The sequence below is a fragment of the Rattus rattus genome, chromosome 14 (assembly GCF_011064425.1).
Source record: "Rattus rattus isolate New Zealand chromosome 14, Rrattus_CSIRO_v1, whole genome shotgun sequence".
Taxonomy (NCBI): domain Eukaryota; kingdom Metazoa; phylum Chordata; class Mammalia; order Rodentia; family Muridae; genus Rattus; species Rattus rattus.
This window is the reverse complement of record NC_046167.1, coordinates 25088498-25115627: the sequence shown is the minus strand read 5'-3', so window position 1 is coordinate 25115627 and position 27130 is coordinate 25088498. Positions and strand designations below refer to the sequence as shown.

Below are 27130 nucleotides of genomic sequence, written 5' to 3'. Positions count from 1 at the left end.
GAGAAGGCTATCACTGCAACTTCATTTACTTTCTCCTTTTTTTGGGGACCGATTCCCCCGAAAGTGATACAGAAGAGGAGGAAGATGACACCATCCACATGGGGAACGCGATCATGACCTTCTACGCAGCTTTGATTGACCTGCTTGGTCGCTGTGCTCCTGAAATGCATGTGAGTCTATTTGGAAGCTTGAGGGCAGCAATCTCGATGCAGTCATCAGTGTCAAACATCGTGGTGGCAGGGCTCGCAGCAGCATCCTGAACAAGTAATATTCATGCTCCATTAAAAATAATTGCTGCGGCCTAACTGCTGAACAAATGTTTGTTTAGTTGGAAATGTCCCATTGGCTGTAAAAATTAGTAATGAGATTGTCAGTACTAGTCATTAATAGAATATGTAGTCGCCCATATGTCTTTAAAACTCATGTGCCCTCCTTGCCTTTGAAGAAGAGAATATACTTTCCTGGCACAGTTTCTTCTTTTTTCATGGAAATCCACTGTTTTCACCAATCATTGATTCCTTTTAGAGAATGCTTATTTCTCCTTGAGTACAGCTGGGCAATATTGATTTCAAAACTGTAAGGCAGCCATAGTTGTTGAGAGACTATTTGATAGCAGTTCTGTTGTGTCCTGACAAACTGATTTCACAGCAGTCCCTTGGTCTTCTGGTTCATAGAAGTCCTTTACTCCCTCTTCTGCACTATTCCCCAAGGCTTGAGTATAAGGCTTGTGTTACAAATGTTCAGTTTGGAGCTGGGGACTCCAGAGTCACTTACTCTCTGCACTGTGACCAGCTATAGTTCTCAACAACAGCTTCCAGGCTGCTGAAGCCGAACTCTTAGCTATGGAACCGCAGGCAGTTAATAGCTATTAGGAGAAGAAGAGATATTCTTTCGGAACTGCCAAGTAGGTTTCCCATGTCTTTGTGGATGGCCCTGTACCCATGCACAGCACAAATTTGGTTAGGTTGGTTCTTAATTCTTTAAGGAGATGTGTATCTGTGAATGGGATGTGTTGGAGGGATCAGAGGGAGTTTGCAGAATGGAATCAGGGGTGGATATGATTGGCACATTATAAGCATGTCTTAGTCAGGGTTTGTATTCCTGCATAAAACATCATGACCAAGAAGCATGTTGGGAAGGAAAGGGTTTATTTAGCTTACACTTCCATATTGTTGTTCATCATCAAAGGAAGTCAAGACTGGAACTCACACAGGGTAGGAACCTGGAAGCAGGAGCTGATGCAGAGGCCATGAAAGGATGTTACTTACTGGCTTGCTTCCCCTGGCTTGCTCACCTTGCTTTCTTATAGAACCCAGGACTACCAGCCCAGGGATGGCACCACCCACAATGGTCCTTTACACCACTGATCACTAATTGAGAAAATGCCTTCTAGTTGGACCTCATAGAGGCATTTCCTAAAGGGAGGCTCCTTTCTTTGTGATAACTCCAGCTTGTGTCAAGTTGACCCACAAAACCAGCCAGTAAAAAAGAACGTATGAAATGTTAAAAAAAAAAAAAAACTAACTCTCAAGTCGGTTTTTGAGCTGGGAGTAACATGAAGCCAGAGTGGATGGCTTGCAATGCAGTTCATTTCCCTGCCCTGGATACCTATGTTAATTTTCAGTTCTTTAAAGGCCTTTCCTTTAAACTCCTATGTAAAATAAACCTATGTGATGTTCTCTTTTGTGGAAACTGGAGAAGAACCACAGAAGAGAGCAGTTAGAATAGTAGAAAACCTGGAATCATTCTTTTTCAAACTCATCCTCTGCTTCTCGCGTGATTTTTCATTTTGGTAACTGAGAAGGATGATAGAAGATGTGTGTGTGTGTGTGTGTGTGTGTGTGTGTGTGTGTGTGTGTGCTGGACATGGTTGCAGACAGAAACATGGACGTTGCTCACACAGCGTACCTTTGCCTGGCTCAATGAAAAGATCAGAGGAGCTAAGAGACAGATTATGATACATAGACACTTTGGGTGTGATTGTCATGTCCCTCTTCAGGCTCTGGGAATGGCTAAAGCCGACCAGTGAGGGCTCACTGTTCCCATCTTGCCCCTGCTGAAGTTCTGCCATATTTACAGTCATTAGCTGAGCCCTCCACTAGGCCTTTAATGTCCCTTGCTTTTCCTGCCTTGTGGTGAATGTAACTGGTCCTGGCTCTAGAGATTGGTGGCTTATTTAAGAAACCTACCAACATGCTTAACTGTTCTGATCCACTGGCACCATGGAAACTTCCTCACCTAGAAGTTTTAAATGGAATGTCAGGATTCATGTAAACGGACCCCCTCCTCCAAGAACAGGACAGAATATGTGCGGATATAAAGTTAATTCCTTGGACAAGAAAGAAGCTAAATACATAATTAATATTCGCATATTTTCAATGGCTCAGAATAGTGGCTGTCTTATTGTGTTATTTCTCTAGTTATTGGTAGGTATATGTAATTTTAAGGGCCATTATTCACAGACTTATCTGGTTGTCAGTTTGTTCTGATACCCCAAACATTATAAAGAAAGTATAAACCTTATTGGAAAACAGGTGGCCTAGACTGAAGTGTATATAATCCAGTGTTTCTTCATGTTTATGGGAACTATAGGCTGTGATTGGCTGCCTGTATGCCTGAGACGGCAGTATCTGAGAGAGAGAGCTAGCTTTATGCATGTGCAAGGCGGACGATTGCCTTATATATGGATTCTCACAGTTTAAATTTTCTAACAAAACTACACATAGAGTCCATGACTACTTCTAAGCTTGCTTTCTCCTCTTCCTGTTTAGTTGATTCATGCTGGAAAGGGAGAAGCCATCCGAATCAGGTCTATTTTGCGATCCCTGATTCCCTTGGGAGACTTGGTGGGTGTAATCAGCATTGCATTTCAGATGCCAACAATAGCCAAAGGTAAGACCAGCATCCGTCCTGTGCTCTCCGTAGAGCTGGGAGGACAGTACTTTATGAAAAGCTCATCAGTGCTTAGCAGCCTCTCTCCCACCTCCATCCAGTCAGGTGCTTGCTCCCTGATAGGAGTGGGCAGGTTCTTACTGCACTGTGTCCTGTGTGTTTGAGGAGGCGGTGATAGTGGAATAGAAGTGGTAGCACATTAGTGGCCTTTAAACCTCAGGCAGTTGTGATTATATTAAAATCAATGCCCCTAGAGCATCTGAATTCAATCCCTGGGACCTGTATGGTAGAACACATAAAATCACATTACATCTATGAGGCAGATTGTGTATTTGTGATGTCAGGTAACTACCATCACCTCCCTGATCATGTTAGGCTGGTCCCCCTTTCATGAGTTTCTTCTCACAGCACTTCAGAAAAGTTCCCAGAGGGAGTAAAACCACAAAGAAGTGGTATCATAATGAAGCCCCTTGGAGAATGCAGACCCCTCGTTGGTCATCATATGTGGGGAGATATCCTGGCACATAAGGTTTTGATACAGTGAGAGCAACCAATCTTCATTCTGAAGAATGAGAAGGGGTCATCTGACCCTGAGGAGGCACAGTCACTAGATTTCCAGACTTGCCTCCTCCCTGTCTGTCTTTGAGGCTAGTCAAGATCCCATGGTTGGTTTCATACCAGGGATCAGACAACCTCTGTTTTAAAACCTGATGCTTCATCATGGAGGCAGGAAATAAGTTCTTAAAATAGCCTGTGTAGACAGATGCAGGGTCTGAGCTGTCTTCTAGAAATCTCTAATTCCCATCAGAGTTAAACACTACAAACTATTTTCTTACAATATAAAGCAGAGATAATATTAGTAATATTAGATGTCTTTATACTATGACCATGAACTAATGAGTATCAATTTTGAATTTTATTTAAATATTACTTGTTCATTGGCTCCAAGTGAAAAGCTATTTGGGTCTGGTGATGGTCATATGTCCTCCTTCCCTGGTTCTATTTCCTTCAACATTACATCTGTGTGGAAAAACTCTGTGATGCCATTCATCCTATTGTTTGCTACCAGGACCAGTTTGACATAATTACCTTATGATCTAATAGGGAGCAGTTGGCTCCCCATGATTTTAAGTTGGCACACAGTCCCATAATTCTTCATACTAATGCTCTCCAACCTCTGAACTTAAAGAATTATTATAAGGGATGCATTGGCCTACATGGGCTTCAAGCATTGGGTATTGAGAGAGAAAATGACATGACTCTCATATGTTGTGGTTAATGCAGTCTGTTTCATATGAAATACAGGCTGGTTTCATCGTGTTGACTTGTCTATCACTTTATGCTTATTGTGTGACTATATTCCGTATTACGCTATTTCATTCATAATTATAATCATCCTGAGCCATTGAAAGATACCCTGATTATCACATAAGTTTAAAGGGATGTGCCCTTGACAAGAGTAGAAGAATGTGCTCCCTATCTATCTATCTATCTATCTATCTATCTATCTATCTATCTATCTATCTATCATCTATCTATCTATTGATCTATCTTTCTATCTATATATCTAGGTTTTTTAAGACATGGTTTTTCTGTGTTACATCCCTGGATGTCCTGGAACTCACTTGAGAACAGGCTGGCCTCTAACTCATAGACATTCACCTGTCTCTGCCTACCAAGTGCTGGGATTAAAAGCATGTGCCACCAGGCTTGGCCTATACTTATATTTAACTTTTCATGGTCTCCATGCCACATTTTAGCAGGTCTATTTGATGCCTTGTCCCATTCTTGGCATCTGCCAGATACTATTCCGTTACAAATATGAAGTGAACAGAAGCCCAAATGGCATCTAAATGACCTTGAGTTCAAGCTGCACTGCCCTAGTTCACTGCCATGCACACAACTTTGTGAGGGGAGTAAAACTGGGGGACATTTCATTAATATAATTTATTTAAAACATGACATGGTTGGCAAAAAGCCAAATGCCGTCAACGCACATATGGCCAGGCCATTGACACCAACATGTCACCTTCTCTCTTGTAGATGGGAAGGTGGTGGAGCCTGACATGTCCGCGGGGTTTTGCCCAGATCACAAGGCAGCCATGGTTTTGTTCCTTGACAGGGTCTATGGAATTGAGGTGCAAGATTTCCTCCTCCATCTCCTTGAGGTTGGCTTTCTGCCAGATCTTCGAGCTGCTGCCTCTCTAGACACGGTATGGTATGAGAAGTGAACTTGTACCCTTGACTCTGAGGTCCGTCTATGGGCTCACTCGTCCAATCATTTAAAACCAGTATTTACTGCACACCTGTGTTGGTTTCAGGCAAGCAGTGAGTAAAGTAAAATCAAACAGACCCTGTCCAAAGGAAGTTCATTAACTAGTGAAACTACCTGCCCCAGAGGGCTGGCAAGAAATCTGATAAGGTGCAATGGGAAACAAGAGGTTCATTGATCTCTGCTTAACTTGGGAGGTCATAGGGATATCTATTAGATGTCTGTTCATTATCTTATTTGTCCTAGATATATAGAGATGGCTCACTTGATAAAGTCCTTGTTACTTAAACACGAAGACCTTAGATTATCCTTAAACCCAAGTAAAAAACCCTGGTGTGTGTGTGTGTGTGTGTGTGTGTGTGTGTGTGTGTGTGTGTGTGTGTAAAATCTAAGTACTGGATGATAGAGCCAGCATGATTCCCAGAAATTAATTATTGGCTAGCTAGTCTAACTATTCAGAAAGCTCTAGATTCAGTGAGAACTCCTATCTTAAAAAATAAGGTAAGGAGAGATTAAAGAAGACATCTGACAGTGACTGCTTGCCTCACCACACACACACACACACACACACACACACACACACACACACACACACACACGTGCTTACAGACATATACACATGAATAGATATGTATGAAAAATAAAATAATATTTATATAAATAAATTTGCCCACGTGCCTTTGCTGTTTGGTGAAAGCAGTAAGTATCAAGGCAGTTGAATGATCACTGTAATTTGTCAGTTACAGCGACACCCTGGCTTATCATTCTCTTAAATACTCATTGGGTAGCATCTGCCTTATATGTTAGATGGCCCATGGAGGATCTGCTATTACTGGCATCAGGCTGGTCTGAACCATGGTGGAATAAAATGGAACACCAGATTCCATCCAAAGCATCCTAACTCATTTACTTATCAACTAAATGAGCCCCATTTGATCTTAGGACTTGAGTAAAGAAATTCATGGCAGCAAAATCATAAAGACAAAATGGAAGTTTCATCTCCATTGACATTCTGAATCAAGTAGAAATGTCAACATAGTGATACTGTGGACTCCTGATGATTGACACTGGTAGACCTGAGTAGACGTATGAATGACATTCGTCGGTTGAGTTCAGAATGCACGTACAGATCTGAGATCAGTTATGCAAACACGTTCTTTTCCATCTCTTCTGCCAACAAGGAAGTGCTCACTGGCATCTCCCATTATCCCCCATCCTACTGCAGTCTGAGTCTTTTCAGAGCTGGCCTCACTATAGATCAAACTCACAATATCCCTCTAGAACTCCTTTATGTATCTTGAGGTTGGATAGACCTCTTTACTAACTTCAGAGTTACCATCACAGATATTAGCAGAGATGATATTACCATAGCCTAACCTTGATCTTGGATTTCCCAAGCCTTTGAGACGATAGATGATGTTGTGTTTACTTCAATCAACTGTTGATGATTTTAAGTGGTGAAGAGAACCTGGACCATGGGTAAAAATCGACCTCAAGACTGCATTTCCAGATGTCCATGCTGTTGTTGTTTCCAGACAGAGAGATTGGCAGGCAATGCATTGAGTTCTCTGCTGATCACGTAAGGCTGTGTCCTCTTGTTCCTCTCTAGGCTGCACTAAGTGCTACAGACATGGCCTTGGCCCTCAATCGGTACCTCTGCACAGCTGTCCTGCCTTTGTTAACGAGATGTGCTCCCCTGTTTGCTGGAACAGAGCACCACGCTTCCCTCATTGACTCTCTGCTACACACTGTATATAGACTCTCTAAGGGATGTTCCCTCACCAAAGCTCAGCGGGACTCCATAGAAGTATGCCTGCTCTCTATATGTGGGTAAGTGGGTGACCATCTGAGCCAGTTTTCTCCATGGCATGGTCCTTTGAGATTAACATGAATATCTTGAGTCGTTTATATATCCAAAATTAATTTTTATTGTCTGATATGTGAATGTGTGAGTCTTGAGGTTTGCCTTGTTCCAACAGCCAACTGCGACCTTCTATGATGCAGCACCTACTCCGAAGGCTGGTGTTTGATGTCCCACTGCTGAACGAGCATGCAAAGATGCCTCTAAAGGTGAGCATGAGCAAGCATTGACACTCGGTCCCCAGCTCCGAAAAAAAGAACCAAAAAAAAAAAAAAGAAAGCATTGGCACCGCCTGGTCCCTGTGTTCTTGGGCTGACTTCCTAGATTTAATTGTGTGTGTGTGTGTGTGTGTGTGTGTGTGTGTGTGTGTGTGTGTGAGAGAGAGAGAGAGAGAGAGAGAGAGAGAGAGAGAGACCTATACATAAGCAAAGCAGGATCATAAACTCTCTAACTCTATAAACTCGGCAGATATAGATCCTAAACACATGCTACCAAATAACTGAAAGATTTGTTCATAATATGACCAAAGACTGCACCTGTAGGTACCAAACCAATGTAGAGTCATTTTCAGAGTTTACTCATAGAATCGAAGGTCTGACATCATCATAATCAATAAGTAAATCAGAGGAAACAAAAATACCCACAGAAGCAAGGTTCCCATTCAGTATCTCTGGATTCTAAGAGATAATTTTGTAGGAAGTCCAGGAGAGAACAGTTCACATAATTGCAAGTAAATGAAATTAAAGGACACAGAACTCTGGGGGATATGAATATCTAAATAACTTCATAAAGAATACTGTTGAAGATACCTTAATTATATGTCTATGTGGGTGGGTGTGTACATGTAAGTACAGTAAGAATCGAGGCCAGAAGAGGGCAATAGATCACCTGGAACTAGAATTATACATGTTTGTGAGCTCCCTGATGTAGGTGCTGGGAACCAAACGTGAGTTTCTTACAAGAGCTGAAAATGTTCTTACCTACTGAGTCCTCTCTCTAGCCTGCCTCGCTACACCTTCAAAGTTGAACATTTGGTCCTCACATTGTATTGTAATCAGTGCCTGATTTGAAAGAAACATAGAATTCAGGTAATTTTGTTCTCCAAATATTCACATGGGGCTGAGAGTTTCTCTTCCATGAACCTGATACCAGAGCATGCAGAATGCCACGTTAGAGGAATGAAAACATTGAAAAGGTGTTTTAGCTTGACAGTTGTATGACCACTTTCCCATGCAGCTGCTGACCAATCATTATGAAAGATGCTGGAAATATTACTGCCTACCTGGAGGGTGGAGCAACTTTGGTGCTGCCTCGGAAGAAGAACTTCATTTATCAAGAAAATTATTTTGGGGCATTTTTGATGCTTTGTCTCAAAAGGTAATTGAAGATCTGGGGGGATTTGTTTATATTGACGAAGCAACAAAAAGTCTCAGGTTTTCTGTAAGATGATGTTTATAGTGGGTTAATGTGTTTGCTAATCACGCCCTGAATAGGGTCAGGTTTGATGGTGAATACCTATATTCTCAACATTGAGGATGCTAAGGCAGGAGGATTTCAGATTCAAGGACAACTCCAGTTGGATCTCAGTTCTAGGATGTGATCCTGTTTCAACAAAGCAAAACAATGGAAAGTTACCTAATTTTGTTTTCTTCCTTTCTTAATAGTGCATGTTGAGAATACTTTATCCATCAATATTTAGTAATCAATATTGTCACATATTCTTTGTGACCTTAACACTGTTTCTGAGATTAAAGTAGTAGAGAAATGTAGGCAGTCAGGCATGTGGTTGGTTGATGTTAGTGATGGAATACCCTGACATAAAAGAAGTTAGAGGAAGAAAAGCTTTGTTTCATTTTGTAGTTCTAGAAGCCATTTAGTCTGTCAGAGCAGAGAAGGTGTAACAGCCAGAGTGAGACCTGCAGAGTAGTCAGGAAATTAGGGAAAAGGAGGTAGACAAGAGATAGAGAGAGAGGGACACACACACACACACACACACACACACACACACACACACACACACACACACACACACACACACACACACACACACACGACCTTCCACCAAGGTTCTACCTTTTAAAGGTTTCATGACTTTCCAAAAACAGTGTCCCCAATCAGGAATGAAGTTTCAAACACACGAGCCTGGGGGGTTATTTATCAACAAGCAACAAGAGGACTCACATAGACAATAGTTTACTATTGTTTCTCTTCTCTCCCCAGAAATACGAACAAGAACTTTTCAAACTGGCCCTGCCTTGCCTGAGTGCAGTTGCGGGAGCTTTACCTCCAGACTACATGGAGTCAAACTATGTCAGTATGATGGAAAAACAGTCATCCATGGACTCTGAAGGGAACTTTAACCCACAACCTGTTGATACCTCAAAGTATGGACTCTTTCTCTTGCAGCAGATTTTTATTGTAAATGATGTGTGAAGTCTGAAATTGAATAAGGTACTGAAGTGAACTTTCTCTGGTACATGCCCTCTTTGAGTAGGAGTCCCTTGAATTTATCAGATGGCAGTAAAAATAATGGTGACTATACCAATATCGGAAATAGATGTGTGCCTTCTAGGGTATTCTGTGAGAAGACGTCTCAGTGGATAGTCACATTATAATATCCAGAAGGAGGAGACCCAACAAAGGACATGAGCATTTTTTCAATTCTTTAGTTGAAAATTTAACTGAAATGTGTATCGGTAGTCACAGTCCATTCCTGCCTAGCTTCTTTAACTGAGATTAGTTCCAAACTGTTCCTGTTCCTGTGAGTGACAAGATCATTTCGCCCGTCACAGCAAGTTGGCCAGGATCAAGCTTCATTGACAATATCACACACCACAAAGAGATGAAAGGAATATCAAGTTGGCGCTAAGAACTAAGCATATAGTCAGATGTGGACAGAATGGAAAGCCTTATGTAAACATCAAATATATGATCTCTTCCAAACTTCATACATGCATTTACTTTCCTAAGTTGTACAAATGAGCTACACGGGTGCTTCATGTATTTGAAGTTCAAGTAGGACCACAACTCTGAATTTGCAAGGAAAACTGCCTCTTCTCCTTAGTTTTCTGGTTCACGGTAACTTGGCAAGACTAGTTAGCAAGATAGTCACGTGCTGGTTATTAACCAGCCCTTCTGAATCCGACTGAGACAGAACCTTGAGGCTTCAGAGCAGTGCCCAGCTAATTTAGCAACACAAACCAATCAGAATACCAACCCAAGTGATGTGTTTAATCTAAGAATGTCTTTAAAGTATACTTGCTTGCTATGACAAGACAGTCCCGTGAGAAAGGAGTCCATGCTGAGTGTTTGGATTATGTGCTTGGTCCTTTGTATCTCTTTCAAAGTAAGTCACCAAAACATCACAGGGTTACAGTCTGCATGGGTAAGTCTCTGCTCTGTTCATATACAGAATAATCCAGGGTTCTCAGAAGAGCAACATCATGTTTTGGTTGTTGATTAATGGAATCCAATCAACTAACAAGTGCATGCTAATTTATTCAATCTTGTTTCCTAGGGAAATTCTTCATTTTAGGTTTACATGGTGGTTTGAGTAATTTCTACCTGAGTATGATTTTTTTTAAATATTGCTTCTTGAGTTACTAACTGATAGTTTTGTTGTCAAAAATCAGAAAATCATCTCATTATGTGGGATTTTATTTAGAACTTAATTCTCGAAGTTAACTGCTCTAGTAAGTTATATTTATTACGGAGTGGAATGTGTATTCAATTCTCTCTCCATAGATACATTTGGTATTCACAAGTCGTAACATTTATGAGCAGACCCATTCAACAATTTCACATGCTGGACATGAATGGAATAAATATTCATTGAAATAAAGGAATCAAGAATAAATATTGTCAAATAATAAAGCATAAGTCTGTCAGTAACTTTACCCTGTAGCACAAATTAGTAACTTTATAATGTTTTCCATATGGAGGACTAATATCATGTCTTAATATATAACTAATTATATGAAATTAACTTAGAAATGCAACAGATCAAAAATCAGCAGTACTGTTCATTCACAGTTGAACAAACACAGTTTAAAAAGACAGAATCACTCCAAAGGAAAAGTATAAAAGAAAAGCATGTTTTCAGACTTACTGAGTAAGTCTGTTTTACATTTGGTTTCCTGTTCTTATATAATCCAATGTCTTCATCTTTGAATATATTTTAACTAACATGTATCTTATACCTTTATTTTTTATATTAACACAATAAGCAACGTCTCAGGTTGACATGGATAGAACGTGATCTGCTTGACTTACATTGTTTGGAAATGTGTAGAAGCAATCATTTGTTACAATAGTTTTTTTTTTAAAAAACAGTTATGAGTGAATGGAATCTGAGAATTATTCATCTGTGAGTAAATACGAATGCAATTGCCTGTAAGTTCTGTAAAAACACCAAACTCTTTTCTTTTACTTTCCTTGTAGCATTACAATTCCAGAGAAGCTGGAATACTTCATTAACAAGTATGCGGAGCATTCCCATGATAAATGGTCTATGGACAAGGTAAAGCTTGCAAGTGCTGTCTTACCGTCCAAGGCTGCCCCTGTGAATGACTGTTTGCTGCTTAATATTATCCAATTTAGCCAAACTCCTCTTTGCATGTATACAGTGTATGTGTCTGTGTGTGCATTTCTGTTCATTTATAAACATAAATGGGTGGTGTGGTCATAGGTTGACTTGATTGACTGTATCAGTCTATTTTTTCCCCTTTGAAACAGGGTCCTCAGTGACTCTAAGACTTGCCATTTCAGCTCCATGCATCTGCCCATCCTCTCTGCCATAAGTGCACCACCATGTCATACTTGTACTCACTAAGCCACACTCCAACCCCCAACTTTCTCTTTTAAAGAGTTAGTAGACATTTAGTTACAAACTGTCCATGTTCCTACTTAGCTCATTTCTTCACATTTTAGCATCTCTAAAGATCAAGTCATTAAACTTTGAGTATCATTTCTTAACGTGTATTTGCATGTGGGGTTTTAGGGGAAAGTGGTGACTCGGCATTAAAATGTTACCTTTAGCTAAGCAGTGGTGGTGCATGCCTCCAATCCCAGCACTCAGGCAGAGGCAGAGGCAGAGGCAGAGGCAGAGGCAGAGGCAGAGGCAGAGGCAGAGGCAGAGGCAGAGGCAGAGGCAGAGGCAGAGGCAGAGGCAGAGGCAGAGGCAGAGGCAGAGGCAGAGGCAGAGGCAGAGGCAGAGGCAGAGGCAGAGGCAGAGCAGAGGCAGAGGCTGAGGCTGAAGCAGAGGCAGAGGCAGAAAGAGAAGCAGAGGCAGAGAGGCAGAGGCAGAGGCAGAGGCAGAGGCAGAGGCAGGTGGATGTCTATGAGTTTGATGCCAGCCTAGTCTACAGAGAGAGTTCCAGGACACTCAAGGCTACATAATGAAACCCTGCCCCAGGAAAAAAAATACCTTTTAATCAAACTCTGGTTTTTATAGGTAGTTTTATATTTTGTGAGCAATACTGAAAATTCATTGTGTGTGTGTGTGTGTGTGTGTGTGTGTGTGTGTGTGTGTGCATGTGCATGTAAGGGCCAGAGGTTGATGTTAGATATCTTCTTCCCTATTTTAGCATTTGAGACAAGGTTTTTTCCTGAGACCAGAGTTTACTGATCAGTCAGACTGGCCAGGGGCCTCCAGGATTCCTCTTGCCTCTGCCCTCACAAGTACTGGAGTTATAGACATGTGCTAGTTACCACACCCAGTTTTTTCTATTTGTTTGGGGGATCCAAACTTGGATCTTCATGTTGTACAGCAAGTACTTTACCCACCCCCTTAAAGGGGCATTTTCCCACCCCATGAAGTCTTAAGCTTTAGGACTTTTTTCTATAACATATGTCCAAGCAGGTCTGCATAGCTTATTAAAAGTAGAACACAATCTATTAAAATGTATCTCCAAGGAAAACAGTGCAATGAGAAAACCTAAGGACTTGCAAATGTTCTCATTTCAGTTGAGTTTAGTTTCAGTTTGACAGAGAAATCGAGTTGACACGGTACAACAACCCAACACATACATGTGCAGCCTGAAAGTGAAAAGCAGACAGTGAATGACCCAAAGGATGCTCATGTCTGGAGATAAGCCAGTGGTATGGCAAGTCCCTTTCCTAGTGTGATGGCTATTGCTTCGGTAAGCACCATGACCAGAAGCAACATGGGAAGGAAGGGGTTTACTTGACCTATGTATCCTGATCATCGTTGACCACTGAGAGGAGACAGGGAAGGAACTTAAGCAGGAACAGAGGCAGGAACCATGGAGGAACACTTGCTCAGTTTGCTTTTTTATACAAGCCAGGAGCACCTGCCCAGGGATGACACCACAGACAGTGTACTGGGCCCTCCCATATGAGTCAGTAATGAAGAAAATTCCCCAACATGTGCACTTTGGCCTGTCAAGATCTTTAGCTGAGAGGAAGATCCCCTTTCTTGGTGACCCTGGTTTGTGTCAAGTTGACAAAAACTAACCAGCACAATCTCATGCTCTGATCCCCATTGTGCTAAGACCACACATCTCTTCCTTTCTCGTAGAAATGCTTTTCTGTTTTTATGATATCTGGTGTGATTCTTTGTTGTAGAAGTTAAGTCAGGAAGGCCACCCAAGAGTCACGTTGATACAGTGACTGCTTTGAGCACTAGTTGTCTGGGCTGGGGCTGAGATTCCTTGGGAGGGAAATCCTGAACAGGTCCAGTGTAGCTACCTCATTTCTGAGATCAGATGGTGGTATAGGCAAAGGATGCTAATCCAGAATGGTCAAATCGGAAGATGAATCCATTGGTAGAGAGATACAGAAATAAGCGAATAGGAAATGTTATTCTGAGGTCTTCCTGATTTACATATTTTAAACAAATTTTTCATAGGCATGGATACATCATAGGTTGGGGCTTAAGATGTGTCAGAATAAATAGTTGTCATTCTTTGGTCCCTATAGCCTCATTGTAGGAGAGTAAGCATTGGGCACGGGTGTAGTAAAACAGGGTATATTTAATCTCTGGTCAAAGGAATTCATTCCAAGAGGCTACTGAGTGTAATACTAAGAGTGAATCTCTGAATTATGTTAGATAACATTCAGACCTCAGCCAGGTCACGATGGTGCAGGCTTGTAATTCCAGGTAGTTGGGCAGCTGAGGCAGGAGAATTTTAATTCCAAGGCCTTGGGATACTGAGTGAATTCAAGGCAAAAAGTGCAGAGTCCTGGGAATGTAGCCCAGTGGTAGATTCATATAAAGCCCTGACTTCAGTTCCCAGCCATACCAAAACAAACACTAGGCCTTCATCATTTTCTAAATCCAACTTAATCTTCAGGGTTATTTTTACAAAATAGGTTCTAAACACATGCACACCTAAAGTCACCAAAATCCATATATGTAACACTATTTTTAACATTTTGTTTGTTTTAGTTGGCGAATGGATGGATTTATGGGGAAATATATTCAGACTCTTCTAAGATCCAGCCACTAATGAAGCCATATAAACTCTTATCTGAAAAGGTGATTTCCCCCCCCTTAACTTTATAAAGTATTATGTTTTTGAAGATTTTTGTTACGTGTTTTATTATTAAAATATTTATTCTGTTCTTTAATACTTTTTATGTGTATTTGTATGTGCATACCTGAGGACAACTTGTGAGAGTCGATTCTCTCCTTACCAGTCCTAGTTGGGTAACATTTCAGCTTTTAGCATTTCCCTTGAATATTTTTTATTTTCTGTTTTATTTATAAGAATCCAGTCATAATTGTTTTTTTAATGAAGGCAGTCTGTTTCAGAACAAACCATTAAATATTTGAATTTTCATCTTGGGTTCATGATACCACTAATGCTTGATGTATTTTTTTTCCTCTAGGAAAAAGAAATTTATCGTTGGCCAATCAAAGAGTCTTTAAAAACGATGCTGGCTTGGGGTTGGAGAATTGAGAGGACACGGGAGGGAGACAGCATGGCCCTTTATAACCGGACTCGGCGCATTTCTCAGACTAGCCAGGTGGGAATCATGGCAACAGATGAATTACTTGTGTCATTTAATAATATACACACATATAAATGCACACATACATACATACACAGATGTACAGATACACACACACACACACACACACACACACACACACACACACAGTAGAGATTCTACTCAAGTCTTCATGCATGTTAGTCAAGCACTCTGACCTTGAGCCATGTTCCCATTTCTAAAAATAATGTAAACTGAGCTTGGTGGTAACTTGGCTATTGGAGAGGCTACAGGAATTTCATTTAGTCCTAGAGGTTTGAAGCCAACCTTGGAAATATAGACAAGACCCTATTTCAAACAATAATTACAAAGATAGCGATAATAATTAGGTCTGGGTGTAGCTTAATTGATAGGGTACTTATTTCACATTTACAAAGCCCTGGGTTCAGTTCCTGGTACTGTATAAATACAGGTATGGAGATCCATGTCTGTAACATTAGCATTTGGGAGACAGAGACATAGGATCAGGAATTCAAGAGCAACTTTGGCTACATAGTGAGCTGAGGAAGACCCAGTGTCTCAAATGAACAAACAAAAGATAGTATCAACTTTTCTAAAGTACTCAAGATTAGTTAAAATTTTACCCAAGACCACCCCTTGCTAATAAGCTCGCAGTTAACATCAACTTTCCTGACTTCAAGAGAGCACATGTTCAGGTCAGATGAAATTATATAGAAAGAGAATAGGTAGGCTTTTGAGAGAAATGGCCACGAAATGTAGGAGTGGTAGTAACAGGTATGATTGACATGGATTCTAGGGTGTGTCTGAAAGATAATAGTTTTGTTGAGTAAGCAAAAGAACTCAGGAATTCTGGGGATGGCAAAGAGACAATGGTTAATTGGTTGCCATCACCAAGATAACTGAGTCATGACTCCCAAAGACGCTCATAGTCCGGTTGTGCTCACTGCTCAGAGCTGTGGTGAAGGTAGTCGGTGATGGGCCAGCAGTAGGAGTAGCTCTTAGCCAATGTTCTTGAGCATTTACATGTGCCCAGTCCTGTGCCAAGGAGCTGCTATCCATTGTCTAAGCCACACCCGCCTTTGAGCTAGGCTGTGTTTTAGTGTTAGCTCCGCATCCTACAGGTAGCAAACACAATTTTGAAAGTGGCAGGTGACTTGGCTTGGAGCATGCAGGTTGTCTTGTTAGATACAAGCAAGATATCACTTGCAATGTAAGATATCATCAGTTGCTTGTGCAAGAGGACAATGACAAGCATTAACATTTGATTGGGGAGAGAAGAGCGGCTGATTATGGAAGGTAATCGATCCATTTCAGTCCTGTCACCATGATCTATTTCAGTTCTGTCACTGTGATGGAATATATTGACACAAAAGGACTCAGAAGAGAAACGGCCATCCCAGCTCACAGTTCAAGGTTGCAGGCAATCACTGTGGAAGTCAGAACAGGAAGCTGAGAGACGGTCACCTCATGCCAGCAGTCAAGAGCAGAGAAATGAATGCAACCATGCTCACTTGCCTGTGCTCAGCTTGGCATCTCTACACTCAGATGTAGTTAGGAAGCCATGGAGTCATATTTGATTGTACACTTTCACATCAATGAAGTTTTATGCACTTACTGAACACATAGAAGCACAAGCACACATGTGCGCATGCACACACACACACACACGCACATACAGAGAGAGAGAGAGAGAGAGGAGAGAGAGAGAGAGAGAGAGAGAGAGAAGAGAGGGGGAGAGAGAGAGAGAGAGAGAGAGAGAGAGAGAGAGAGAGAGAGAGAGAGAGAGAGAGAGAGATCTAAAAGAATGATTAGCTTTTTTACTTCTCCCTGACTCACACGCTCATTACCGGAATTTCCTTCTTCCTCATCATGTACTCTTTATTTCTAATAAGAGAATAGTTAAGATTCGTGAGAACACTCAGAGTTCTTCATGTCCTCCTCACTGGCTAGACTAAGATAAGGGATGGAATGCAGTGAAACTGAACGTTGACAAGCAGATGTATTCTTTATTGCTGGTTTACTTTGATGTGCCTACGTGTGTGCGTCTGTGCACCTGTCCACACACGTGAGCACACCTGCTCACAGAAAACTGAAGATGGTGTCAGATCCCCCAGAGCTGGCGATCCTGACCTACCTGATGTGCTAATGTGGTTGGTGGGAACTGAATTCTGGTCTTCTGCAGGCACCTAGCCATCCCTCCCAGCCCCTTTAAAAAATTATGCTTTATTATTATTATTTGAAAATGTCATGCATGTATTCAATCTGTTCATTCTGGGATGTTTGCTGACTTGATCTTGTGTAGGTAACCACAGCTACTGAGAGTTCTTGTGTACATGGCCAAGTGAGGTCCAGAAAACAGCCTTTCTCAGTCCTCCTCATCCTTTGGCTCTTATAGTCCTTCTGGCTTTTGGGATAGTCTCTCAGCCATCTCTCTCTCTCTCTCTCTCTCTCTCTCTCTCTCTCTCTCTCTCTCTCTCTCTCTCTCCTCTCTCTCTCTCTCTCTCTGCCTCCCTTCTCTCTTTGTGTGTATATTTGTCTATCTGTCTCTGTATATGTCTGTCTGTCTGTCTGTCTCTTTGTCTCTGTATATGTGTGCGTGTGGTGGGTTCAGTGGATCAATCACGAATCTATATACTAGCAGTTACCCACTGTAAAAGGAGCTTGTCTGAGAGCAGCAGAAATCCATAGCTGTAAACATAAATATTTATATCCAGTTTTGAAAAGGAAACATGTAGAAATAAGGCAACTCTGATCATTGAAGATCTCCCTGTGAGCCAGTAAGTGTTACATGGTGAAGTTGTTCAAATCTGTGTTTATCCTCACAACTCACCTACACATATACTTGCAAAGGATTCTTTGTTTCTTGTAGCTCACCAAGATTGGGCCCCTTGGCTGGAAAAACATTGCGGTACTTGGGATTTCTCACATACTGTTGACTGCTAATTATTAAATTTTTAGACTGTCTATCCCTGAGGTATTAGGATTAATTATTTGATCATAAGTGATTGTGAAACACTCAAATAAAAATTAAGGTGCTTTAAAGATATTTTATTGTCTTTACCTCAGAAAACATACTTTGAAACTTGCATTGTGTTTCTGAAGGCCCTTTCTGCAGTTTTTAACGAGATACTGTTTTCTTTTTAAACAAATCATCCAGGTATCTATAGATGCTGCACATGGGTATAGTCCCCGTGCCATCGACATGAGTAACGTTACCCTCTCGAGAGACCTGCATGTAAGTATCCAGTGTTCTCAATAGTCTCTAAAGCTCACTTATGAAAAGCAAACTAGAATGTTCTCCTATGCATTTCACAGCATGTGTTGTTTCATGGTGATCATGCGATGAGTCGACAGAGTTTATGGTTATTACACACTGACCTTTTAGTACCCCGAAAGTTGATAACAAGAGTCCTCACAAGTCCTCACCTGCTTCCATCCCTCCTGCCTCCTGTAGCTGCGAGTTTGCTAAACCGTTTTGTTCTCGGTGGGTCCCACTCTGCATCTGCCCAAGAGCTCTTTGGATTTTTGAATGAAAGACACACACACACACACACACACACACACACACACACACATACACACACACACACACAAGTTAATTTTGATATGTCATGATTAGCTTAATGGCAAGGCAGTTCCAATCCTCTGCCTGACTAGCATACATTTCCTTCCAGTATTCCTGGCTCAACACCTAAATTCTCCTTCCTCTGTCCCTTGCCAGTACAATCTCAAGGTCCCACCTCAGTCTACCTGTCCAGCCATTGGCTATCGGCATCTTTATTTCCCAGTTGAAACCAGTTTGGGGCAGAGACCTGCAGTGTCTTACAAGCAAACGTGGGAATTTCCATGTAATTTGGGAATCCATTAAATCAAGTCCCCAAGACCTCCCTGTGGTTTAAAATGTTGAGATCTTCTGCTGTTGATACTTCCTATCCTGAGTCCACGATGGAACCTCTTATCACCCTGCTCCATTCCACCCAGGACGTACATTTCTCCTGAGTCCACTATTCTCCTGTTGTGTGTATTGAGCCCTGTTTAATCATGTAGTAGATGTCAGGGTCATCAGATTGACTGTCAGAGCAGGACAGTCCTTTGTCCAGTTGTCCTTATTTTACTTTATGGTGGCCCCAGACTGTAAGCTCAAGGAAGCCTGAGCCATGGAACACAGGAGGAAAGATGGGCTCTAGCGTAACATGGCAGCATTGCAGGGCCCATAGAACTAGTGCTCTCTGGAGTTTCAGGTCTTCTCTGGGAGCCTTGGTGAGCACCCCTCAGGATGAAAGTGGCTACCATTCAACTTTTTAGAGCTGTTCCCTTGGGGCAGCAGAGAGGGATCGGTGATTAAGAGCACTTGTCCGTTCCTTGGAGGAACTGAGTTTATTTCCTTCAATGTGAGCTCAGCAGCTCAGTGTCTGTAAGTCCAGCTCCAGAGGATGTAGTACCTCTTCTGGTCACTGTGAGGCCAACACACACACACACACACACACACACACACACACACACACACACACACACACCTGCACACACACTGTGGGTGCCCTGCCCTTTGTGGGTGCCCACAGAGAAACACACGTAAATATAAAAATACATGAGAAAAGAGTTAATAATCAACCATGAATACCACCTTAATTAATGACTACCTTAATTGCTCATAGTAAAGAATGCATATTTTCGTTTGCTCATCTATGGAAATTGATTGCATTCCTTTTGTCCCATCCATAGCCCTGTGTGCTCTGTGTCACTAGGATGTATGCTTTGGAATGAATTATTTGGATGAAATGTAAAGCCTTATTTCCACAGAGCTTACATTACCAAGTCAGTGTAGAACATTGATCTCAGTATGATTAATGTTACTTCAAGAGAACTAAGGATATAAATATGGACTTAATGTGCTGGTCAAATGTTTTGTTTACTCTCCATTCTTGCTCATGCAAGAACCAATTGAAGTGACATTGTAATCTTGACTATGAAAGAACCCAAGAATATTACAATTTTCCCCTCAAAATTCACAAGGCCTCAGAAAAGATCACATGTGTATTCTGAGACCCTCCATTTAATTTAGACAAAGAATGATGTAGAAGTAAAATCTTTGTTTACATTGGAATCTTCTTTTAGATATTTAAGAAGGTACAGGTTGGTTTATAAAACTTCGAGTTAAAATGCAAATTTGTATTTTTGTCTATTTTTTCTGTTCATACCCAGAGCTATTTTGAAGCTTCATTGGGGAATCAACAAAAGACACATTTAAGTATAATAAATAGCAAAGGCTATTCCCATCAAATCCACAGTGTGGAGATATTTACCATGCAATTTCTCAAATCATTAAAACCGTATGGCATCGGATTTCCAATGTGAGAAGGTTGTGTGGGACTACATTTTAGGTTCATTTCAGCACCAATTTCTGCTCTCTTGCTTTAAGACATGTCCGTGTCCTGCCTGACGAGACTGCTCTGTGCTCTTCCACAGAACTATCAGTTGACTCCTTCATATTTGGTCTGTTGCAGGCTATGGCGGAGATGATGGCTGAAAACTACCACAACATATGGGCCAAGAAAAAGAAAATGGAGCTGGAATCCAAAGGTAGTATTTCCTAGAGACCTTTATTTAAAAACACAAGAGTTTACTGTAGGCGCATAGGATGCTAATGAGGTATTTCTCTCTTGTGCTTAAAACCTCACCGTACCTTCATTATTCAAAAATGTTTCAAGCATGCCCACATCCAGAGTCCAAGAAACTGTAATTTCTTTTCTGTTAGTGTGTATTCCTTGAATTTATTAGTTTTCCCCTCCTCCCTCTTTGTATCTTAATGCTGACTGGATTTATACTATTCTGAAAACACCGTAATTAGTATGGAGGGGCTGGACACTTGTTTATTAGTGTGTGTGTATATATATATATGACTCCAAGCACAATCCTCACGGCTAACTAACCCATCCCCAGTCCTCCTGTTTACACTAGCTGTGTTACTGCCTGTCCTGTGCTTGGGTTTCCTCTTTCCCCACTCTCTCTAGTTTTATTGTTAGTGCTGGGGGTTGAACTCAAGCCTTGGGCATGCTAGGCCAGTGCCTTAGGGACAGCTGCTGCCAGGAACTATCCCCTCAGCCTTCCTTTTAACTTTGCATTTGAGACAGAGTTACCACGAGATGTGAGGCTAGCTGTAAACATACTATGTCCCCAAAGCAGGCTACCACCCTCCTTTTGCCTCCGGCTCCTGAGTTACAGGCCCTTTTCCCCTTACTCTTTTCTTTTAAATAATTTTTAGATTCATTTTGATTTTTGTGTGTGTGTGTGTGTGTTTGTGTGTGTGTGTGTGTGTGTGTGTGAATGCAGTGCCCACAGAGGTAGAAATTGGGCATCAGTTCCCCTAGAGCTGGACTTGGAGATTTGGTGGTTGTAATGTGGGTTCTGGGAACCAAAACTGTCCTCTGGAAAAGTAGTGGGTGCTCTTAACCACTGAGTCATCTCTCCAGTCTCTTTTCTACTCTTTAAAAAGTACCAATATGCTAATGAAATCTTTTCATGATTTACTTACATAAATGTATGATTCAAGCTAATACAATTTACATAGAAAGTTTCCTGCATGGTTTACATTTGGCCTGAATTTGTACACATATTTTGTGTGTGTGTGTGTGTGTGTGTGTGTGTGTGTGTGTGTGTGTGTGTGTGTGTGTGTGTGTGTGTGTGTGTGTGTGTGTGTGTGAGATTTCCCTGTGTGTTAAGGTTGGAAACCCTTAGTGATTCAGCATTGAACTTGCGCAGTTTTATTTCTTCTAATTCCAATTTCTTTTTATCATCACTGCACCTATTTGTACATGGATGGATCTACTTTAGAAAAACCGGGAGAAAAAAAATTATTGCTCACTCTGGTGTTTGGTGCCCTTGGGGAGTGTATGAAAGGTTAAGGGAGAATGAGAGACCAAGGTAGAAATGTGACTCTTGTAGCTCAGGACTTCCTAGCATATGCAAGGCCTTGGGGTTAATCCCTGGACACACTAATGGCGAGAGAGGAAAAGAATAGAAGGCGAGGAGTTAAAGTCTTAAAACTCCGTGACCAGGGTTAGGCCTGCACTTCTTTCTTTTCCACTTTGATGTGAACAAGCTCACAAGTCAGAGCAAGCATTGGTGTATTTCGGGTAGCATCCTGGGAACTCTTGTTTATTCCCTGGACTCTCTGTTAAGCCACATATCTTTCTTCCCACATAACACACTCATACCTACACATCCCGTGAGCCAGAGCGAGGTGGATTCCTGCTATTCAGAGGGGCTCTCTCCCCTACTTATGATTTATTTTACTTTGTTAATATGACAAAATCCCATGTAGCACAGGGGAGCTTGAACTTGAAATATAGCTGAGGATGGACTCCAACTCCTCATCCTCCTGTCTCCACCTCCCAGGTGCTGTAATGTAAGTATGTACTCCCATGCCTGAAAGATTCTTATGAGTTTTAAAATCTCATAAACCTATTTTCTATAATATCCATATTCTATAATATGTAATATTATATATAATATAATATGAATGTTCTAAATGATATCCAGGTGATTGCTAGAAGCTACTGGCTGAAAGCTTTTAATTTTTCAAATATTAGAAACATGATAGTAATCAGCTTTTAGCTTAGCATGCAATTTTGTATGTATTTATATGCATACTATGATCTAGTAGGTGCCACAAGAATTCTGTAATGAAGAGATTTTTTTCCTTTCTTTTTTCCTTGGAATAGAAAAACGAAGCATTACCTTAAAAACCCCTTTAACATCTCTCCTCAGTTATGCCTGCTTTATTGACTATTACCGTGCCTCAACTTTAAGGCTCTGTCTAACAAAAGAACCCCCTTGACTTTTTTCTTTCCATGGTGACAGCAGATATAAACAGCACTTGATATTTCAAAAACATGCATTTTTTAGGCTGGAGATGCTGGTTGCAAGGCTCAAGGCATTGTCTGGGTGCCATCTCAGAGTGTGTGGTATGGTTCTTTTTTTTTTTTTTCCTTTCTTGCTGATCTCTCTCTCTCTATCTCCCTCTCTTTCTCTCAGGAGGAGGAAACCACCCCCTGCTAGTGCCCTATGACACACTGACAGCCAAGGAGAAAGCCAAGGACAGAGAAAAGGCCCAGGACATCTTCAAGTTCCTACAGATCAGTGGTTATGCTGTATCCAGGCAAGTGGATACCCATTTCATGTTTTTTCCAAGTAACCACTGGGATTCCGACTGAAAATGAGCTCAATGGTCTGATTAAACCCTGGGGGTGGGGCTAGGGGTGGGGGTGGGGCTGGTTAGTACATTCAAAGTACAGGTTCTTGCTTCCCCTTCTGTTGCTGTGGTAAAGCACCCAACAGAAGCAGCCTAAAGGAGAGAGGATTCATTTGATCTCCCAATTCTAGGTTGCAGTCCATCTTTAGAGAAGTCAGTGGCAGGAGGTTGAAGCTCTTTGTTCCAACACCATGGAGAGCAGAGCATAATGAATGCACACGTGATTAGGGCCCAAAAGAGCCTCTCCCTTTACACAGCCAGAGAGCAATGCTATTTATTTTCAGGCTTTCGTTTTCTTACACCCCTTAGGACAACCAAGGCCGTCTCCCAAACACATGCCCACAGGTCAGCCTGGCCTAGACAGTCCTTCACTGAGGCTCCTCTCACAAAGAATTCTAAGTTGCGTCAAGTTTAACCATCCCAACCCATGCCGGAGACACAGCGTCCTTAGCTGTTAGTTCCGTTAGTTCCTTTTGCTTTCATTCAGCTGCCTTCCGGTATTTCAGCAAACTCTAATGCAACACTTTAGACACTTTTTGGGGATTGTTTGCTTTAGTTTCATACTAGAAGCAAATATTCCATTTAGGTAAACCCCCTTTACTCATAAGTGGTTAGAATATTATTATATTCAATTTTATGTGTAGCTTTTAAAGTAAAATTTTATCTTCGGAGATCTCGCTCTCTATCTCACACACACACACACACACACACACACACACACACACACACACACACACACACACACACACTCCTTTATTTACTTTTGCTGTTCCAGAGGGTTCAAGGACCTGGATCTGGACACACCTTCCATTGAGAAGCGATTTGCCTACAGTTTCCTGCAGCAGCTGATCCGATATGTGGACGAGGCCCATCAGTACATCCTGGAGTTTGGTACGTAGCTGGTCTTGCTGCTCCTCATTCAGCTCTTGCTATTCCCAGAGCGTCCACAGCATAGAGGAAGGGATTGCTCCCACACAATGTCCATCTCAATAGAAAGGAGAGCTAACACCCAGGAGTATGTAACAGCCCACAACAACAAGTTGCTAGCGAGTGGGTCAAATTTGAGAACTTTAAAACATCCACACAGTGTCGTATGAGCGCACATGCATGACTTACACACTCACAGAAGTTTGATTGTTGCCAATATTTCCCCTACAATATGTTAGTAATGGCTTTCTGGCACAAAATGACTCTTTTTTTCTGAACCATGTATCTTCAGCGGCCAGGTTAAAGATGGTTCATATTTGAGCTTCTTGGGCTTTTGTTGTTGTTGTTGTTTTTCGTTTGCTTTGTTTTTGAGGTAGGGGCTCACTACTTTACTATATCAAATAGGCTGGTCTTGGATTTAAAGAGGTATATGTGCCTGCTTCTGCCTCCTGAGTGTTGGTATTAAAGGCCCGTGATGACACCTGTGTAAAAATACTGAAAATTTGACACTCTGGTGATGAGAGTTTCCTCACAGGGCCTTTTCATGCCACTGCATGGTAGTTTCACAGGGGTAGAAAGAACTGTAGCCTAGGGCATTAGCAGTTACTCTTCACATTTCCTCCTTCCCTTCCTCTCTCCTTCCCTTTTCTTTTCTTCCCTTCTTCCCTTCTTCCCTTTCCTTCCCCTCCCTCCCTCCCTCCCTCCCCCTCCCTCCTCCCTCCCTCCCTCCCTCCTTCCCTTCCTTCCTTCCTTCCTTCCTTTATTTCTATTCCAGCTTCATTTCTGTTGCTGTGGTTCTGTTCCCATATTTCTTAACATATTTAATGTGGAAAGGGATATTTCTTCCTGAAATATTGCTGTTCTGGTTATGCACAACACTATCTTGATATATTTCAACACAAGGAAGTCCCTTAAAAGATATCTATAAGCTAGCAGATTGGAGGTGCAGGCCTTGAAATGGCAGCTACATGGGAAGCTGAGGCAGAAAGATTGCAAGTTCAAGGCTAACCTGGGCTACAGAGTGAGGTTAAGGCCAGCCTGAATAACGTCTTGAAAGCTAGCCTCAAACAAAACAAAAAACAAAACAACAACAACAACACACACACACACACACACACACACACACACACACACACACACACACACACACACCAGGTAGAGGGCTAGAGATGCTACCTACTGGTAGAGCACTTGGTGGATTCTTTGTTCTATCCTCAGGGAAGGGGTGGGAAGTTGGGGGGAGGGGAGGGATTAAAATATAAAAAACAAGCAACCCCCCAAAACCCCCAAAAATTCATTTTTTGTTTTGATATCATAAAATATCACCTGTCTTCCAAAGAATTTACTGAATTTTTACCTAAGATTTGCTAAATCATATATCATAATTCCTATTTCTAATGGCAAAGGGTTTTTTTTCCTAGCACAAGTCGTTTGGAGCTTTATAAAATTTGGATCTTTACACTCACCTCTGAACCTTTTAGTTCCACACAAAGTCCTGCATATTGACAGGGCTGCTTAGACTGTTACTACCTCTCCTGTGTATGCGTGCACAGACCTCTTCTGTGTGCATGCAAAAGGGTTATGGAGACCGCCTTCCAAGCCAGTATGCTAAGGCTGACCTGTGTATTTACACTGTAAACCTTTGGGGGAACTGAAAGTGGTTTCGTTTCTCATAGCAAATCCCCTTTTGTCAGTCCTCCACAGACATGCTCACAGGCCAACTTGATCTAGACAATTGTTCAGTTGAAACTCCCTTCCCAGGGACCCTTGGCTGTGTCAGGTTGACGGAGAACACTAACTGGCACACACATCCACGGTGTTTTTGTACTTATAACTCTCCAAACGAGTTGGCCATAGCAACTGTCTAATTTGTGCATGACTGTTCCTTTAAAGAACTTGTATATTTCACCATGTTGCTGAATTTAACCCGTAATGCTTTGGCATTTTCTATTCAGTTTGTCGGGATGATACATGTAGGAAGGCATTTTAACTGTGTTTTGGAGACATCTCTTAAAGTGCTGGAAGTGCAACACAGACCACAACCCCTTTTTCTGTCCACAGACGGTGGCAGCAGAAGCAAAGGAGAGCATTTCCCGTACGAGCAAGAGATCAAGTTCTTCGCCAAAGTACAGTATACGACGCACCTTGTTTCTGCTTCAGTTGTGTATTTACAAAATAGACCCATCAGATCGTCACTACCTTCTAGAATACACTTGTCTATAAATGCTCCTCTCAGTACAAGTACACACTCTCTGGCTCAGAAATGCCTGCATGACTAACATGTCACAGGTCTGTCTGTGGTGTTCTCAGTCAGTACTTACCTCACGCTCACTCCGCTCTCCCCAACACGTTCCTCACACCATTTAGTTATGCCAAAAAAAAAAGAGAATAAGCTCTAATTCCGATGGCTCTCTTGTGGGAAGTAGAGGATCTCAATTTCTTAACATTTTGTACATTTTTTGTTAGCTAATGAGCTTAGCTACATATGAATGAGCGGACACACACAGACACACACACACACACACACACACACACGCATGCAGGCACACGCACACGCACACACATGCACACGTTACTCTGGTCATAAATTCTGTGTTGTGGCAGTTCTCAGTCTTGCTCTTTCACAAGCTGAGGCTTGGAGGATAAATTGTTCGTAGGAAGAGCATAGCCTTCATTCTAATCGATCCTATTTCATAGGAACTTGTTAAGGGCTCTCCATATTGCTGTGGAAGTCATCGCTTCCTTTGACCAATCAGTCAGCCACTAGGATCACTTACTTCCTTAGGTGTGTCAGGAAGTAGCCTGGCCTGGGGACTGACACAGATACATTACTCTCGCCCTTATGCAAGTGTCTGTATCCTAACATCGCCTTGCAGTTAGGTTGGAGGCTTACTGTTATTGGCAGTTTTCTACTGGCATTGGCGATAGTTCAGATAATTTCTATAAGCACCAC

The 27130-nt window shown here is 41.7% G+C and overlaps 1 protein-coding gene across 1 annotated transcript in view; it reads left to right on the top strand.

Moving 5' to 3' along the window:
- Positions 1–27130, top strand: part of Ryr2 (ryanodine receptor 2) — a 393422-nt gene that overhangs the window by 238881 nt on the left and 127411 nt on the right. The window contains exons 47-61 of the mRNA XM_032885202.1: positions 65–170; positions 2772–2892; positions 4936–5105; positions 6774–6994; positions 7144–7234; positions 8262–8402; positions 9246–9409; positions 11466–11544; positions 14434–14523; positions 14877–15014; positions 18157–18234; positions 20504–20579; positions 23034–23157; positions 24026–24141; positions 26239–26303. Coding sequence (XP_032741093.1) covers positions 65–170; positions 2772–2892; positions 4936–5105; positions 6774–6994; positions 7144–7234; positions 8262–8402; positions 9246–9409; positions 11466–11544; positions 14434–14523; positions 14877–15014; positions 18157–18234; positions 20504–20579; positions 23034–23157; positions 24026–24141; positions 26239–26303 — 1780 coding nt within the window. The remainder of the gene's footprint in view (positions 1–64; positions 171–2771; positions 2893–4935; positions 5106–6773; positions 6995–7143; positions 7235–8261; positions 8403–9245; positions 9410–11465; positions 11545–14433; positions 14524–14876; positions 15015–18156; positions 18235–20503; positions 20580–23033; positions 23158–24025; positions 24142–26238; positions 26304–27130) is intronic.